General features: G+C 38.0%; 1 protein-coding gene across 2 annotated transcripts in view; it reads right to left on the bottom strand.

Moving 5' to 3' along the window:
- Window positions 1-1,330: 1,330 nt before the first annotated feature.
- Chmp4c (charged multivesicular body protein 4C) overlaps window positions 1,331-18,393 on the bottom strand; it is a 31,476-nt gene continuing 14,413 nt past the window's right edge. Inside the window, exons 2-5 of one of the 2 annotated variants that reach the window (XM_069990988.1) lie at window positions 10,377-10,554; window positions 5,693-5,807; window positions 3,618-3,738; window positions 1,331-3,153 (exon numbers count right to left, since the gene is read on the bottom strand). In XM_069990988.1, the coding sequence (XP_069847089.1) occupies window positions 3,089-3,153; window positions 3,618-3,738; window positions 5,693-5,807; window positions 10,377-10,554 (479 nt within the window). In that variant the 3' untranslated portion in view covers window positions 1,331-3,088. Of the gene's footprint in view, window positions 3,154-3,581; window positions 3,739-5,692; window positions 5,808-10,376; window positions 10,555-18,393 lie in introns of both variants that reach the window. The other variant, XM_069990987.1, reaches the window with a different exon arrangement.

Raw genomic sequence — 18,393 nt, 5'->3', positions numbered from 1 at the left:
GCTCGGTAGATACATGAGCCAACTTTTTATTTCGTTTCATCTATAGTACAAAATTACTTTCTAATGTTTTAGCATACTTCATACATTATCTGCACCCTCCTTGATAATGAGGAGTTTGTCCAGGATTAATCAGCATAATTGTAAATAATCATGTGAGTGATTTCTCAATAGCTATCTGTTTAAAAAGAAAAATGAAACCTGAGATAAATCTCCAATCATACATTTTATTTAACAAAGTACATCTAAATTGTATTCCAATATGTAACCAATATCAAATTACTAATGAGGTATTATACATTCTTTTTATTGTACTAAGTCATTGAAATCTAAAGTGTATTTTATGCTTAGATACATACATCAGATGTAAATTTGCTCTAGAAATCTTGATCCAGGACTGGGTGTAATGGTTCATGTTTGTAACTCCACCGCTTGGGAGGCTGACACAGTAGGATCATGAGTTCAAAAACACCCTGGGCCTACATAGTTCCCCATCTCAAAAACATCACAAAACAATAAAAAGTCTTGGCTCATACATAGATTTCATAAATTTTACGGGAGCAAAAGCAGATTCGCATACCCACATTGTTCAAATAATAAGGTTTTCTAGTAAATGAATCAAGACCCAATTTTTAAAACAGCATTTTGAAATTAAAAGAATGCAATCCTCCGATTTATACTTCCTGTGTAGCTGGGATAACAGCTACATGGTCACCACGTTCAGCCTTTATTGCTTGATAGGGAGTCTCATGAACTGTTCTACCAGGGCTAACTTCAAATCATATTTCTCCTGAGTAGCTACGATTACAGGCATGACCCACTATACTCGACTTGAGAGGGTATCAAAAACGAAAATTTATTTAGCACAGTTAGAAGCTGAGAAGCCCAAGTTCAAGGCAGCAGCAGATTGGTGAGGGCGCACTCGCTATTTCACATTCAGCACCTTCAGCTGTGAGCACGGTCTCTTGGCCTCATTTGTGTGGGGGGTGTGTGTGGGGGTGAGTGTGTGTGAGTGTGTGTGTGTGCGTGCGAGCGCGCGCTTGAATGCGTGCAATCCTCAGACCTCAGCCTCCTGAATAGCTAGGATTACAGACATGATCCCCTCAGAGCCCAGCTGAGCCTAAATTTTATAAGGAAATATCTGCATTCCTGAAAGATCTGCCTTCCTGACGTTAATACTTTTGGAAAGGCCCCACCTCCTAATGCCATCATCCTGGGAATCAGGATTACAATGCATTCATTTGTGCAACCCAAAGCTCCAGGTCATAGCTCACGCTTCCCACCCCCCCCCACACACACACCCCACCCCCGCAAAGCTACCTCCTCTGCAGGACTTCTGCCTCCAACTTTCCGCAACTCAGCAAGCAAACGGGGCCATCTGGGTTCCCCTTCCCTACGAAGACAGAGCCAGGCACCGACAGCGCTCACGCCATTGATTTCCTTCGCTTAGGAATCACCATGCAGTCATTATCATCGAATATCTGAAAACGGTTGTTTTATATCAACTTTGTCCGGTTTCTGGTTATTTAAGAGCAGAGGTAAGTCTAATTCCAATTAGTCCGTCAGAGTCCAAAAGATATAAAATTTAATTGTGGTTCATTTAATAAATATGGATTGAATGCCTGCTGTACCTGAAAAATGGCAGAGAACTAGGAATGAACTATTGAACTACAAAATAAATGGTGTCTGCCCTCAGGTTACTGCAGCCTAGCAGAGAAAAACAACAATAGTTAAGTAATTGCTCAAGTGAATATGTAATATAAATCATGAAAAATGGTCTGAGAGGGAGCAGAGTGCTGTGAATAAAATATATAGTGGGGATATAATATATAATGGGAAGACATAACTTAGACCGGGAATCAAGAAAAGTTTCCCAAGAAAAAAGGCGTTTGAACCAGGATCTAAGGAATTAGAAAGCTGTGGAATTAGTGATTTGTAGGGCAGGAAGATTCCCAAGAAAACAAAACGGCATATGCAAACCACCTAATGGAATCATTAGAGGGTCATCAAGTCCACTCCTTATACTGTGCAGTACTAAGACCAGCACTCAGGGAGTTTATGGCATTGTGCAAGTGGCAAGACAGGGACTGGAACCCAGGACTCTCAGACTGAAACCTTTGGGACTAGTAGTCTTTGTATTCCACTATCACTAAATAAATGGATAGAATACCTGAATATTTTATATAACAACATTTGTAATTGTATGCTCATACATTATAGAGGGTAAGTCATTTTATAATTTATTTTCCTTGAAAAAATAATCATGGCCAAAATTTTAAGATAAATGTTTAATTGCCAATCATTTTATATACATTACAGTGTGTATTCTGTGAAGTATTAAAAAATGTACAAGAGAACACAAAATAGTAGAGAATGAACAGGCACGATGAAGCCAAAACAGCATCATAATGGCCTCAAAGTGGCAATACAGCTCCTAAGTGGCTCAATTACCCCCAGGAGAGTCTCACTCAGCGGTGGAAACCATTAGAGCTTTCAGACATTTTGGGAAGTGCATCTATTGCCCCATTCCAAGCTTAATTGGCATAATAAATGTCAATTAGAGCTGCTTTAAGATTTTAAACAGCAAAACTCAAGTGAAGCTATGTATGTATAGACTCATACAAGACTTCTATACAAGAAGCCTCTTCTAAGAGAGGCTAAAGAGTCTGTTCCCGGGGTATTTACATTACCTGGGGTGATAGGGACGCACTTGGCAAACTTACCTTCACATAGAAATTTTCCCAGCTATCCTTAAAGTATGCTGCATAAATGGCTTATAAATTGCTATATGTCTAATATATCAGCAGAATTAAATTCCTTTGCACAAATATATACAGAATATCAACTATGGACCAAAACCAGAAATTCCAAACACCCTGCCCCCCATCCGCATAAAAGGCTCCTCTCCCATCCTACTAGGAAGTCCTTTCCTAACTTTTCCTTCTGAAGCTTAAAAAACAATATTCACCGAGGATGAATATAAAATAAAGTCACTGTTTACTTTTAAATTTGGCAAAACTAAACAACATTTTTTTATGAATAATTGGTTCATTTTGGCATCCAAAGGAGAAGAAAAAAAATCCATTGTAGTTTAAGTAGCCCAAGCTGCCAACTGTTTGAACTCATCATCGTCTTCTTCTGCTCTCCTAGACGAGGCTGAAACATAAAAGTGATGTTTAAAAATTAGTCATTAGTATCACTCATAGTTTCACCATGAAAAAAAGCAGGTACGAATTACATACAAAAATACATTTATGAAAGCTGGCACCAGTGCCTCACACCTGTAATCCTAGGTATTCATGAAGCTGAGACCTGAGGATTGAGGTTCAAAGCCATTCTAGGCAGGAAAGTCTATAAGATTCTTATCTCCAATCAGCCAGCAAAAAGCTGGCTAGAGATGTGGCTCAAGTGGTAGAATGCTAGCCTTGAACATAATAGCTCAGAGACAGCACCCAGGCCCTGAATCAAGCCCCAATACCTGCACCAAAACAAATTTATTTAGTAAGTCAAATATAAGTAAAGTGATGGGCTTGGTTATATTGAAGGAATTATGGGAACCTAGGTAATGGTGCTGGGGAGCAGACCTGCTCGGGATGATGGATGTGCAGAGGAGGGCATACTGTGCTTTCTAGCTGGCTGTGCTGGAAGAGAAGAGGAAGGCACATTTGGAAGCTGGATATTTGTCATCTTCTGATTTAATTCCTCTTGCTCCAATTCTTCAAGCTCTGCCATCAACTCATCCTGAACACAGGAGAAAGAAAGAATTACAGAGCTAACGTTTCAAGAAGTGGGTTTCCCTAAACACAATAATGAGAACATCTGCTACCCAATTGATATGTGAGAACCCAGTGAAATGGAATATTTATTTTAAAACTAAGTCTTTGTTGCAACACTGAGCAATGATTAAAAATGAATATTTGAGGTTGTGCAAATTTGTTGTAGTTAATCTTATAATACTTCAGTAAACAGCCATTCAAGTAATTTGTGCTAGCTGAATATATAATCTCCTCAGTTTCTGAGAAATTTACACCTTGCCTGTCATTATTGCATTACATTCTTTTCTCTTCTCCTGATGAGAACCCATGAAACTAATTGGAGAAAATAAATATTTTTATTGGATTAATACTACTAAAATTAAAAAAACATCCAAGCACAGCAAAACTATGATGCATACAAAAAAAGATTCAGAGATATTGTGGTTCCTTTGTAAATCATCAAAGTCAATATAAATTGTACTTGTTTGGGTTCATCAAACACTTCTTTAGTTTCATAAATTGTGTTTGTTTGGGTTCATCAAGCTCATCTTTCCAACAATGATCCCAGGGTTTAACCTTAAACAATTCCCTATACAAACACAGTATCCAAACAACAGTCACTTGAGAACTTCCAATACCAGGTCTGAGCTAATGTAAGCAGTTCATATCTACTGAGCTCTGTAAGCCCTTGGGTGGAGATCAACTCCCCTCAGAAGGAGATTGGGTATCAAAACTGAATTGACTGTAGATGGATCATAACAAAGAAAAATTACTTGGCCTTACAGGCCATACAAAAACAAGCCACGAAGCCAGGCCCTGGATCATGCCTGTGATCCTAGCTCCTCAGGAGGCTGAGATCTGAAGATCACTGTTCAAAGCCAACCTGGGCAGGAAAGTCTGTGATACTCTTATCTCCAATTAACTACCCTCCAACAAAGCCAGAAGTGGAGTACTGGCTCAAGTGGTAGATCCTTATTCTTAAGCAAAAGAAGCTTAGGGACAGCTCCCAGCCCCTAAGTTCAAGCCCCAGGACCACTGCATGCACACACACACACACACACACACACACACACACACACACACACACACACACACACACACACACACACACACACACACACACACACACACACACACACACACACCAAAAATGAAGAAAAGAAAAAAAAACTGGCCATAGGATGATTTGGCTGACACATTCTATTTTTGCCAAACTCTGGTCCATACCATTTTACATAGATGATAACTGTCATTTTGTAGGATTACATGGAGTCACACTTTATTTGCTGGATGTATTGTGTTTACTATCACATAAAAGCAGAAACTTGGATTCTTTGCTGTGTTACTGGAACATTTGGAAAGGTTTCTAAACATGTCCTGCTCCTACTCATGTGTGCTTTGAGTACCAGTGAAATTCACAGTGCAAACACCACCATTTAATTACAGTCTGCCTGTACTATTAGACTGATTAATCTAAATGGAATATGTGTGTTAATAATAACACTCCAAGCCTATCTTGTTTCACAGTCTGCATAATAAACAGAGGCAGTCTACCCTCTAATTTAGCAGACACAGAGCATAATATGTCTATTCCTTGCAGTGACACAGCCTGCTTTCCTTGTCCAGATGTGTGAACACAAGATGCCTCATAATGGGGCCATTTACACTCTAAACACTAAAAGTCACTAACTTCATATAGTCACATGCTGGGTTTTTTTCTTAATAGCTGAAAACTTAATTAGAAGGCTGTTTACCAAACTCTATTAATCTTTTCTTTAAATCAGAGCTATCCCTCCTATGGGAAGTTTGTTTTCAACAAATAGCATTCATGCTAGAAGTAATTAAGAGACCTGCCTATTGTATAGGACAGGAGCAAGCTACCCTTTATTGCAAGGACAATACTTCCTGAGAGATACTGTCCCTTTTATATCATCACCCACCTCATCAAAGCCATCGTCAAATTGAACCCGTTCTGAGAATGCTTCTGAGATTTCTTGGGCAATATCCTGTTGCTCAGTGATGTCTTGCATCAAGTCATCTATTTTGTTCAGATCCCTAGGAAATAATAGTTTTTGAAAATGTTTTAGAATTTTCATGTACAATAATGAATCTAGATATAATGTCATAAAAAAAGAATCATCTTAACATAATCACTGAGTGATTTCTGTACCACAACAAAAAATCTTGATAATAGTATTTATCAACTTTGATTATAATTTGCATTTCAAAAAACTTAACCCTGAATATGCACACATATTTTAAATATTAAGTAAGTACCTATTACCTTTGAGAGTCACTCTCTACATGATAAATTATTTTTTCATATTCATAGACTCACTTGAAATTTTGTCTAGTAGAACATAAGTAAAATTTAGATATATTCTGCTGTACATCAACTCTGCAGGGGATTTGCCTGGATCTCTAAGGACCACCATGACTCATGACTAAGATTAACTTTTTGGGGGGGTGTTAGTCATGGGACTTGAACTCAGGACCTAGGCACTTGTCCCTGAGCTCTTTTGCTCAAGGCTAACACGCTACCCCTTTGAGCTACGGCATCACTTCCTTTGACTGCACTCAAAAAAGCAGCAACTTCAGCAAAAGATGCAGGTAGCCACACAGCCAGGATAGACAGCTTCTTCAAAGTCCATTTCTAAGCCGACCTCTGAACTGTTTCTTTAATAACCTGAATCATTCCTTCAACTCTGGACCGAAGTGATTGCGTTTTTTAAAAACGGACTATGTCCCTTGTTATTAAATGATCTAATGATTGAAAAACCTGAGCCTAGTAGAACTAAAATTTTATAACCTCAGACTATATAAACTAGAGAAGCTTAGTACTTTAACAAATTTTTATGTGCTAATAAGAAATAATGCTTTGGCTGGGCACTATTGGCTCATGCCTGTAATCCTAGCTACTCAGGAGGCTCAAATCTAAAGGGTTTAATGCCAACTCAAGCAAAAAGTTCCTGAGATTCTTACCTCTAATTAATCAGCACAAAGGCAGAAATAGAGCCATGTCTCATGTGGTAGAATGTTAGCCATGAGCAAAAAAGCTCCCAGATAGTGCCCAGGTACTGAGCTGAGTTCAAGCCACAAGATAAGCACACATATAAAATAATAATAAAAATGCTTTTACCATTCTCCACTACACTCTATCTCCAATCCTTATTATGTTATAATAAATACATTTATTACAAAAAGCATAGGACATTTGTGTAAAAAAATGTTTGTAGCTGGAAGTGCCAAAGGAACACAATGATATGATGTTACTATGCTATGGGAAAGGCTGGCCTGGCAATACATTTTGGTACCCAGTTTACAGTCACAAGAGAAGATTTTGAGTTTGATAATGAATCTAATGATCTCTCAGCTGCCCAAATGGCAGCTGATTATTAGTGAGCTACCAAGGCAAGAAAATGTTATCAAGTTTGCTTTCACTGCCCATCTTTTTCCATCCTACAATAAAATTTGCCACCCATGCCTCAGGCATCACTCTTGTGTTCCCTTGGTCAGGATTCCATGATCAATATCCGTATCAGGAAGGACCAGTCCCAGGCATTTATTTCCCATTGCAAAAGTAAGCCAAACTACTGCCAATTCCACTACCTCAAGGAATATTGATTATTGAGTGATTACCTTTTGTTCCAGGAACAAAGTGAGAAATCAATAATCAAAGTTTCAAAGCTATCAGCACAACTATGTTTATTGCATCATTATTCACCATAGCTAAGATATGGAACCAATCCAGATGCCCCTCAGTAGATGAATGGATCAAGAAAATGTATACACACACACACAATGGAATTCTATGCCTCCATCAGAAAGAATGATACCACCCCATTTGTTAGGAAGTAGAAAGACTTGGAAAAAAGTATAGTAAGTTAAGTGAGCCAGACTGAAAGAAACATAGGTCCCATGGTTTCCCTTACTTGCAATAACTAGTATACATCTAGGATAATCTTACCAGACAAGCAGGAAAAGTCAAAAGCTATGTATAATACATATGACCATATAAGATGATACTAAGTGAAATGAACCCCAAGATAGGGACATAAGAGGTGTTTTTCTTTGTCACTGTTGTTTTTTTATGAACTATGTGATTTTTTTTTTTTGCTTCTTTTATATGTTCTTCCCCCATGTTTTCACTGTATTTGATTCCTGTGTCCTACATCATATAATACATCTTTCTAATATGGGGAGAAAGGGAAATAACAAAATGCTGAAACAAGGTACAGGTTGACTCATTTTAACAATGAGACCTACAAGACATTATGTTGAAAAAGAACTTTGCAATTTTGCCGGGGAGAGGAGGCAGGGAGGAGTTGGGGAGGGATAGTAGGAGAAAAACAAAGGCGGGGAAAATAATGCTTTATAGAAAATGTACCTTACTCATGTAACTGTAACCTTCTGTACAGTATCTTTACAAAAAATATTTTAAAAAAGTAATCAAAGAATCTCAATCATTATCTCGATTATCTCCATATGAACTTAAGTACCACTTGTTATTTCCAAGTTATAAACAGAGAAACCAAATCAGGGTAAGCAATTTATCCAGGGTATAATCAGCTGTGCAACTAAGATTATAAACTAAAAAACAAAAATATTCTTACTGGAGGCTAACGGGAGGAAATAGGAAAGTAGACAAATGAAGGGAGGAAGGGGGAAAATGCAGCCATAATGAAGTAAGGAGGTCAGGTCTGGCACCATATTGGCCACATGGTGGATGATAGGGTCTGGCACCTTGTCTTCAAGCTGGGGGAAGGAAACACCCCACCCATCACCTGCCTCCCAGGTGATGGGCATGCCCAGATCCCTGGAGGCAGGGGCAGGCACTTGTTTGATAGGTTACTGACTCTGTCAATCTAGTGTCTGGGACTGGGAATTTCCTGTGGACCTGCTTCCTATAATGACCTATTTAGGCCCAGACCAGCACAGGTGCCATTATGCCATGCCACATGTGTCTCCATGATCATGTGCTGTGTCCCTTCTCTTGGCTGGTCTTCAGTCATCATGGTGCCCCAGTTCAGCTCTCCATCAGAGCTGAATTGGTTTGTTGGTATTGTTTTTGTTCTTTCTTTCTCTCTAACCTGTTTCTGAGCTGTGTGATGTGTATTTGGGGACTGCAGGCCTTTGTAATAATAGCTGCCTGCGGCCTGCTAACTGTATAATAAGACTCCAATATTCCATCTTCCAAAACGTGGCTTCTGGGATAATTCACCTTACAACAATAACATTCAATATATATCCTGTGAATATCCTGTGAAACTAGGAAAGTGAGGGGAAGAACTGAGTTGGGAGAGATGGGGAAAATGATGAAAGGGGTAATATCAATTAAGATGCATTGTACTTATAAACTGATTTGTTGAATGATAGCCACTTTGTACAACTACTTAAAGATAATATAAATATAATTTTAAAAGCTATGAAATATAATTCTTATAATTATTATTTTGTGTAAGTGGTTCACACATATTAGCTAGAATGGGCTAGGGAACTTAGTTAAGAAAACAAAACTGGTTAAGAGTTTGACTCAAGAGGTAGAATGCTTGCCCTGGGTTCAATCCTTAGTACCAGAAGAAAAAAAAGGAACACTTGCCTAAAAACAAAAAGTACAAGCCTTATTTTTTAAATTTAATTAAATTATTATTATTATTATTTTTGTCTGTCGTGGGGCTTGAACTCTGGGCCTTGTCCCTCAGCTCCTCAGCTCAAGGCGAGAACTCTACCACTTGAGCCATAGCATCACTTCCAGTTTTCTGAGTGGTTATTTGGAGATAAGAGTCTCACAGACTTTCCTGTCCCATCTGGCTTTGAACCTCAATCCTCAGATCTCAGCCTCCTTAATAGCTAGGATTACAACGTGAGCCACCGGCGCCTAGCCAAACCATATTCTTTTTTTTTCTTTTTTTTTTTTATTGTGAAAATATTGTACAGAGGGGTTACAATTACATGGGCAAGATAATGAGTATGTTTCTTACCAAGCATTGTAGCCTCCTCCTTTGTTTCCCCTTCCCATCCCTTCCCATCCTCCCTCTACCCCCTCACCCAATCCTCCCCCCCCCACAAAGCTGTAAAATTCGTTTTCAACATAACAACTTGCACATCTCATTGTTGCAATGGGTCCACCTGCATCCCTATTTAAACAATTTGTTTTTTCCCTTCCCCTCCACAAATTATACTGACATCAAATACAGAGAAAGCAGGCCAAACCCTATTCTTGAGCAAGGAATCTGGGCATCTACATTCCCTTTGGCATCTCTCTAGATGATTCTAAAAAGTCTACCGATGTTCTCTGGCTCCAAAATCCTCCCAGATGTTGGCATTAAAGTCATTAAAATTATAGAATTAAATTATTTACAAATAGAGTTCAGACAATCATAAGGGAATTGAAGGCAAAAATGAACACATTTTCATTTCCCGGTTTTTCTTCCTCTCTCCCATATTCTTCCCTCCACTTTCTCTCCCTTCCTTCTTTCTTGCTTTTTGTCACTTTCCATCAATAGATTTTTTTTTAAAAGCCTCAAGTAAGTGAGACATGTCTTGCCCAAACCACCACATAATTTCAGTCTCTTCCCCATACTGCTGGCAGCCACCAGTCAAAGGAGAGCGGCTATCACTCACATGTTTTCATGAACTGCCTTCATGGCTTTTGCTGCATAGCTCATGTTCCTCAGCACCTCGGTGTTGGTGTGGGAGTTTTCCAGGGCTTCTCTCTGGAACTCAATGGTGGACAAGGTGCCATCAAGCTGAGTGAGCTGCTTCTCAAACCTCTTCTTTCTCTTCAGTGCCTGTAATGCAGCTAAATAAGGAAGAGGCCACATTTGTAACAGAAAAAGATCAAGACTCTTACTTGAGAGACATTTACTCAAACTAACCAGGGATTGGAATTGCTATGTCTTAAGACAAAGCAAAGGGTCCATTAACCCTGAGAAACAACTCTCACCTCTCATCACAACACTAAATGTTCCCTTAAATATTTTGTTATTCCCACATTCAAAGATCTGGCAGCTATAAGAAGAATGGGAAGTTACTTTTCATATTCCACAAAATATGCCACAGAAGATAGTTCTGTGCATACTTAATTTTGGAAAAAGAATAGGTATAAAAAAGGAGTAAAAACTATGCAAAACAAAAATAAATATGCACAGGAGGGCAGTACCTTCATGGCCTGTTACCTTAAAGGCAAGTTTAATGAAACCCAGGCCATTGCAGTAGCTTATTTAAAGTTAGGCAGCTAGTGGCAGCCATAAGCAGAACCTAGAGTTCTGAGCTGTATGTCTTCATCTGAAATGCTTATAAAATGACCATTAAGGTTAAATACAACGATAAGGTCCCTGAGCCCCAATTCATCTGAAGTCACACTTAAGAACTACATGGTACATGGTAAAAAGAGCATCACCTTTAGAGCAAGAAGATCCATATAATTCTCACATTCATTTTAACATGATAACCTTACTTGCTTCCCTCTGAAGGCACAGAACTACTAAGAAAGTCCCTTGGAAGGCATTCCTCCACAAAAAAAAAAAAAAATACCTAAAATGTCCATTTTAACAAAGCTTTAGGAAAAGTGCAAGTAAGCACAGCAGCAGAAGGATGCAAGCATAATGACAAGTAATAACTGAATGGATTTGGCAAAAGAACTCAGATGGTTTATAGATTCAGGAGGAAAATTGCCCCAAGAGATTTCTGAGAGCTGTCTCCTTCTTACTCTAAATTATTTATATTATTTCTAACTAACTCATTAATCCCAATGATTTTCATTGGTATACCAAGACCCATAACTATTGTATGTTGTGGGTGGATTTTACTAGTAATCAAGATAGCTCTTTATCCTCCCTCACTGACTACCAGAGAATTGGCCACCATCATGAGCAACATGGTAATAATCTAGACTAGGAAGCACACGACCTACAGAATTCCTGCAGAGGAAATGACCCGAGGTTAGGAGGACACTGTCTCAGTGGTTTTCAGCAGTGAGTATGTCAAAAGTTTAAAAGAAGTATTCTCACATCTTTGTAGATAATCTGTTCTGTTTCTCCTCTAGAAATATTTAAGATTTTGGGTTTTTTGCCTTCAAGTTAGGAAATTTCACTAGGACATGTATCTTTTTTTTTTTTTTTTTTGCCTTTATTCAACTAAACACTGAGTGAGTACTTTTATCCTGAAGATTCAAGTTCCTTTAACCTGGGAAAATAACATTCGATTACTTATTCTATTCTTTCTCCATTATTTCTTTTTTTCTCTTTTAAAACATTTTATTGTAAAGGTCATGTACAGAGGCGTTATAGTTACGTAAGTGAAGTAATAAGTACATTTCTTATAAAGTGTCACCCTTCCCGATTTTCTCCTAGTTTTTCTCCTCCTGACCTCCTTCTTCCTCAAGTTCTATAGTTCATTTACAACACAGTGTCTAGTGAATGTCACTGCTGAGTTGGTTCACCCTTTGCCCCACCATTTCTGTGCTTCTCCTTCCCCTCCCCAAACAAGAAAAATGTATATACAAGACAAAGGGTACAGAAATCAAAAACAGTGACAAAAGGGAATATAAATTGAAGGGGGAAAATAACTGCAAACAGTGCAATAATATACCTCTTGCTTCCATTTCTTAGAGTTTATTTGATCAGCATCATTTCATATGCTCACATGCACATAGCTGCTGTTTCTCCATTATTTCTGTTTACCTTCTTTCAAAATCCCTATTTGTGTTTATTTAACTATCCATACCAAAACCCTCTCCATAACCATCTTTTCTGTTTTCTTTCATCTAAAAAATCCCCATATGACCTAGGGAGTGAGGATGAAAGATGAATGGAGAGGATGAATGAGAATGAATAAATTTAAAGTGTTGTATATACATATTCAAAACAAAACAATAAAACTAGCTGAAGTTGTTTTAAGAAGAAAAGATAAGAAGCCTGATCAAGGGGTGAAGTAGATGGCTACACTGTCCATGTGAATGGAAATGTTACAAGAAATCTCCCTTGCATAACTAATGTATGCTAATAAAAAATCCTTATAAGATAGACAATTATCTATTGAGGGGGCTCTATCTTCTATTAATTTATTTCTGTCATTTTGATCTCTGCTCTGAAAGAATATCTTAACTTCATTTTCTAGATCACTAATTCAGTCTTCAACTATGTTCATGGAATTGTTTCTTACCCTGTACATGATTTTTGAGATTATGGCGTTAATGTGTAAGAACTTTCTCCTGAGTTCTAGTTACTGCATTTTATGGCAGGATTCTTATCTCACAAATGTAATAGTCTTTAATCTCCCACAGCTGCTAGCATGGTTCATTTTTAATATGGTTTACTTCTGACATTCTCTGCTATTGGGTTCCACTATTTCACTTGTCGTGATGTTTCTTTTCCTTGCAATTGCCTTTCTTCAAAGTTCTTCTGACCTTCTATGATAGGTTCATTGCTATAAATGAGAGTAGCTATTGTAAGTAACTTGGTATCCTGTTGTTATATGGGCCAGTTTCCACTGAAGCTTTCCTCCTGGCATAGAGGGCTGCTGCATCTGGCTCTGTGTGAGAAGTAGAGTCAAATCCCAATAGACAGGCTTTCTTCCATGAGAGCCAGTACATCACTGGTCATTCCCACACCTGCTGAACAGGCTTTCCCTTGGATATGGAATAATTTCACCTCCCTTGTGAATGATGATCCTCACCCACTTGGAAATGCAGAGTTACCTCAGATGCTGATCTCCATCTCTCTTTAGATACAATTTGAGTCTTTGTTTAAAAATATTCATATTTTAATTATGCAATAGTTTTTGTTTGTTTAACTAAATGTGATTCTTTTCTTGAGAAAGAGATCAAAGCATTTTTTAATCAACTGGTTCCAAGTCTTTTTGACAATATCACCTTCAAGGGATGCGCACCACATTAATGACGGAAGTATAGAGGATTCCTTCACCACAGAGGGAGAAGGGTCAGCTTGCTCTCCATGCTGTTTCTCTTCCTGTGAATCCATAGCTACTGTTATATCTGTCACATTATGCTGTACCTACTATAAAATCCATTCCAACACACATCTCTTGTGCCTAATCGCAAGTCCTTTAAGCAAAGATGAAGTATCTTACAGCCCAGTTTCCTCATCACCCTGGTCCAGTTCCTGGCACATACCCAACAAGATACATTTTTAAAGCCCTAGCATTTATTAAGCATCTTCTACAAGTTAAATTATGAATGTTTTATGTATTCCATGCATTATGTGATTTATGTCATTAAGCTCTCACAGAAACCTAGATACTATCAGTTATTGTACAGAGGAGGAAATGAATGAATGAATATTAAACCAATAAATGTACGTATTATAATATGCACAGAAAATATACATAGTATATAGATATAACAGCACAGTACAATAGAAAGAGTAGGTATGATCTACAAGGCCAGAGTACAAGCCATTCTTCTAAGACTTACTAGATGGGTGGTGCTCTTAGGCAAGTCACTCCCTTGCTTTGAGTTTCAGTTCACTGCTCTGGAAAAGGGGATTATAACAAATTGAGGGGGGAGTATTAAAATTAGTGACAATTTATGAAGATTTTTATATAGTCTCTACATTTTATTTTAACAAGTATCATAAATAACAATTTTTAGCAAGTATCATCAATAACAGAAACATATAGCATTCTGAGTGAGACTGCATATTTTATTTTGGACAACAAACAAAAACAAATTATCCATTTTTCCAGTGATAGATCTTCATCAATGTACCCAAAAATGTATTATCAGTTGTAGCGCCTCACTATTTTACCAGTCAGGTTCAGTGTATGTAATTATTTAGCATGCAGCAGTACTCACTGACCCAAAAGCATTGTTTTTCTTCAAGAATTTTAAGTTTTCCAGTGAGAAATATATTTCCTAGTAGAAGTTAAGTAAAGACTACTTTTTTGAAAATCAAGAAATACAGCTTGTTATAAAAGAAGCTTCAAAACCTAGACCTATATTTAATCCTACAACCTAATAACCTTGGCATGTAATAACTTTTGATGTATGACTTATTTATTCTTCCTGGTTTTCTCTCACCTGAAAAAAAATAACCACCACACCCAGAAGACAATAGAACATTGTTCTCTGGAGTTGTTTCTTTTCAAACCTGGGCTTTGCAGCCTGGAAAATGGGAGTAAAACATGTTTGAAGTATAAAGGGTGGTGTCTGGCACATCCTAAGTGAAATGGAATATTAGTGACTTTCATTATTGTTGTTTCCATTATAGGTTATCAGAACCCCAAGAAGAGAATGACAAGATGTAACATCAGGCTGATGAATGTTATCAGTAAGTTCTGGTTTGGACCCAGTTCTGAATGCCTATATTAACACATGGTTTCTACCTTCCAAAATATTTGAAATGTAAAAATTCACCAACCACTTGTTTGTGGATCACATTATAATTCCCATTTTGCAAAACTGTCTGCCAAGCAGGTTACAAAGGTCAGTGAAGCAGAGAGATGATCAGGGAAAAGATCTTCTCTGTTTTCTCTCATGAGTTGGACAGAAATGTTTCTCTACAATAACAATAAAGAAAGAAAAGAGAAGAAGGCCAAGGTAACAAGAAATGGCCTCAGTCTCAGGGAGAGAATGAAATAGGGCCAGTGACCCAGGAGCATAAGTCTAAGCTCATGGAAGCAACATCATAGGCTCAAGTGAACAACTACTAGCAGACCTGCAGGCCCAAGCTCCTGGGTGTCTGTCTTTGAAAGAAAAAAAGAATCTGGATTTGTATGCAAAAGGCCCCAGTTTATTTTTCTTTCCTTTTTCTTATGAGAGTAAAACCAATGACTTCTGCACAGCTGAATCTGACCCTAAGACACATGACATTTGCTGTGAGTTCCTGGCATATCAAGCTTCTCTCAAAGATTAAAACAATGCTCTCTCATTCTAAATCAACAAGAAGTATGCACATGTCTCTGTAGCTGTTTCTTACATGGGACAATGATGCCACTGACAGACCTTGTGCTGGCTGCCCCTTGACTTTGTTTCCTAGTGAATAATTTTGGAGAGGAGCAGCTGTATTTCTCACATACAAACCACAAATGCTGAAAATCAAGCATTGCTCCTGATTTGGCAAGCCGAAGCACTTTTAGAACCAGGAAACTGAACCTATTTAGAAGGTCTAATTCAATTTTCCAAACTCCTGCCAATTCTTTTAAGCACTGGTGAGACTTGGACAACCTCCTTCCTAAAACAAAGAATACTATTGTATCCTTTTCAGGTGGAGAAACAGGGAGGGTTTTTGTCTCCTGCCATAATAGTATGTTCTTTCAGCAATGGAGTTACAGGAACACCATCCTTTATATGGCCCTGTTAACAGGATAGGTGAAGAGACCTTACTGCAGGCTATTGAGGATTGAGACTGAAGTGCAAGAACTTTTCACTCAACCTTAAATTAAACTCCAGTATGCTGTCAAAGGAAGAAAGCTTTCCACCATCTACACCAAATATCTTAACTTTAAGATATCAGAAAAGAGTTGCAGCTTCATTGCTCATATAATATGTAGAATATCTTGTTTTTTAATGTCATTCTGTTGCTCTTCACTCATCCAAGGTATGTTAATGTATGCATTGTTAATCCATGAGTTGACAAACAGGAAGAACTCTTAAAGAACCATCACATCGGGCTGGGAAGGTGGCTCAGTGGTAGAGCGCTTGCCTTGCATGCATGAAGCCCTGGGTTCAATTCCTAAGCAAAAAGAAACAAGCAGGAAGTGGTGCTGTGGCTCAAGTGGTAGAGCGCTAGCCTTGAGCTGAAGAGCTGAGGGACAGCACCCAGGCCCAGAGTTCAGGCCCTATGACTGGACCCAAAAAAAAAAAAAAAAACAACCATCACATCTAGTGAATATAGATGTGAAGTACGAAATTGAATACCACAGTTCTCCTCAAAAATGGATGACCACTAGACAAGGACTTCATGATGAAGCCCTGGGAACAAAGCCTGGTTATAAGAATGATTAAGAGATGAATGCCATACATAATTGATTGTGTCATCTTTTGCTTTTAACTGGGAAGTCTTGAATCATGTGTTATTGGAAGAACTTCAGTGGAAACCTTGCTCTTAGTCATATACAGATCACCTCATGAAGTAATACCTTCTGTTGTAGCACATGGTTTTAATATCAGAAGGCACAATCTAAACAAGCATCTTTATAAGCATTTCATAAATAGTTTCGTTCAAAGTCACGGGTTATATTGGAAACAGCTGAAGAAAAAAGCAGTTACAGTCATCTTGGGCTAGGTCATCCCATTCTGAATGTCCCTGGACTTCTACACTCACCAAACATATTCTTTATTTGATCGTGTCACTCATTTAACAAGTATATACTGAAGAGCTACCATATGTCCAGTATTAGAAACAAAGTGACACTCTCAGAAAGGCAAAACATGAAGTCAACATTCAATTGCATATGCATCATTGCACAAATATTAATTAGGACCAGAGGTTTGGCTCAGTGGTAAAGGGCTTGCTACACATGCTTGAGTTCCTGGGTTTGAGTCCCAGCACTCCCAAAATAAAAATGTTTTATAAGTACCTATTATGTTATCAGCATTTTTGCCCAGGGATATTAATAGGCATAAAATATATCTTCATCTCAGATAATAGAGGAGATGTATTGGAGAATAATAAGAGGAACACAAAAAGTATGGGGAATATTCAGAGAAATGTTAAAGTTCTCTGGAGGGTAAGGAAAGCTTCCCAAGTCAGGCAATGTCAATAGAACCTAGTGACTATCTACACATACATTCAACACACCAATCAATAAAATATACCACCTTTCCCTACTGCAAATCTCATACCCACATGAAGTTTCTGGCTGAGATATATTAGCAACCAGAAACTATAAACCTCAAGAAAAACAGAGCAAATCATACCAGCTTGCTATACCAGTTGGGCTTTATATATAACCTCCATATTTTCAAGGGTCTTACCAATATTAAATGTCAGAAGGAGGGTAAACAGGAAGCTAAAAAAAGACTAGAACACAACAGTGATATACGAGATATATAGGTGGCCAGACAGATGCCTGAGAAAACAGTAAAGGGAAAAGAGCCTGGAGAAAGTAAATAGGTGTTCTGAGAAAAGAGCTTTTGGAGGTGGGATACTGCTATAAGCCAGTCAGAATGAATTTTACGTTTAGAACACTTTGCTTTGTGTTCAGTTAATACTGTAAAGAAGAAAAAGACAAGGTGACCAGAGCCCTTTCCCTTCCTGGAAGAGACTGCAAAAAGGCACAGGAAATTAAGGTTAATTTCCTGATTTTCCCATCCTCATTCTCTCTTCTGAAGAGCTGGCTATTGCTTTTGAAGATGAGTAAGTTTTTCCTTCCAGGGTAGCATGCAAGGGAATATTAGATGAGATAAATCTAAAAGAGGAAGTTCATGACCCCAACATGCTATCAAGCTTGAATTATCAAAAAGGAAGAAATATTAGCACAGACTTATTTAAGTACCAGTGAAATTCTCATCCCCTGCAATTAATTGCTTCAGAGGTCAATTTCTAAGTAAGTGGAAGTAATCTGCTATTAGAACAACATACCAATATGTTAATTAAAATCTACTTGATATTCTTTGTAAAAACTCAATTAATTGTTTGACACAGAGCAGAATGCATAATGGATTGAACAAATGAGT

Source organism: Dipodomys merriami, unplaced genomic scaffold (assembly GCF_024711535.1).
Source record: "Dipodomys merriami isolate MVZ:Mamm:240054 unplaced genomic scaffold, mDipMer1.0.p SCAF_4, whole genome shotgun sequence".
Taxonomy (NCBI): domain Eukaryota; kingdom Metazoa; phylum Chordata; class Mammalia; order Rodentia; family Heteromyidae; genus Dipodomys; species Dipodomys merriami.
This window is presented reverse-complemented; position numbering and strand designations above follow the sequence as displayed.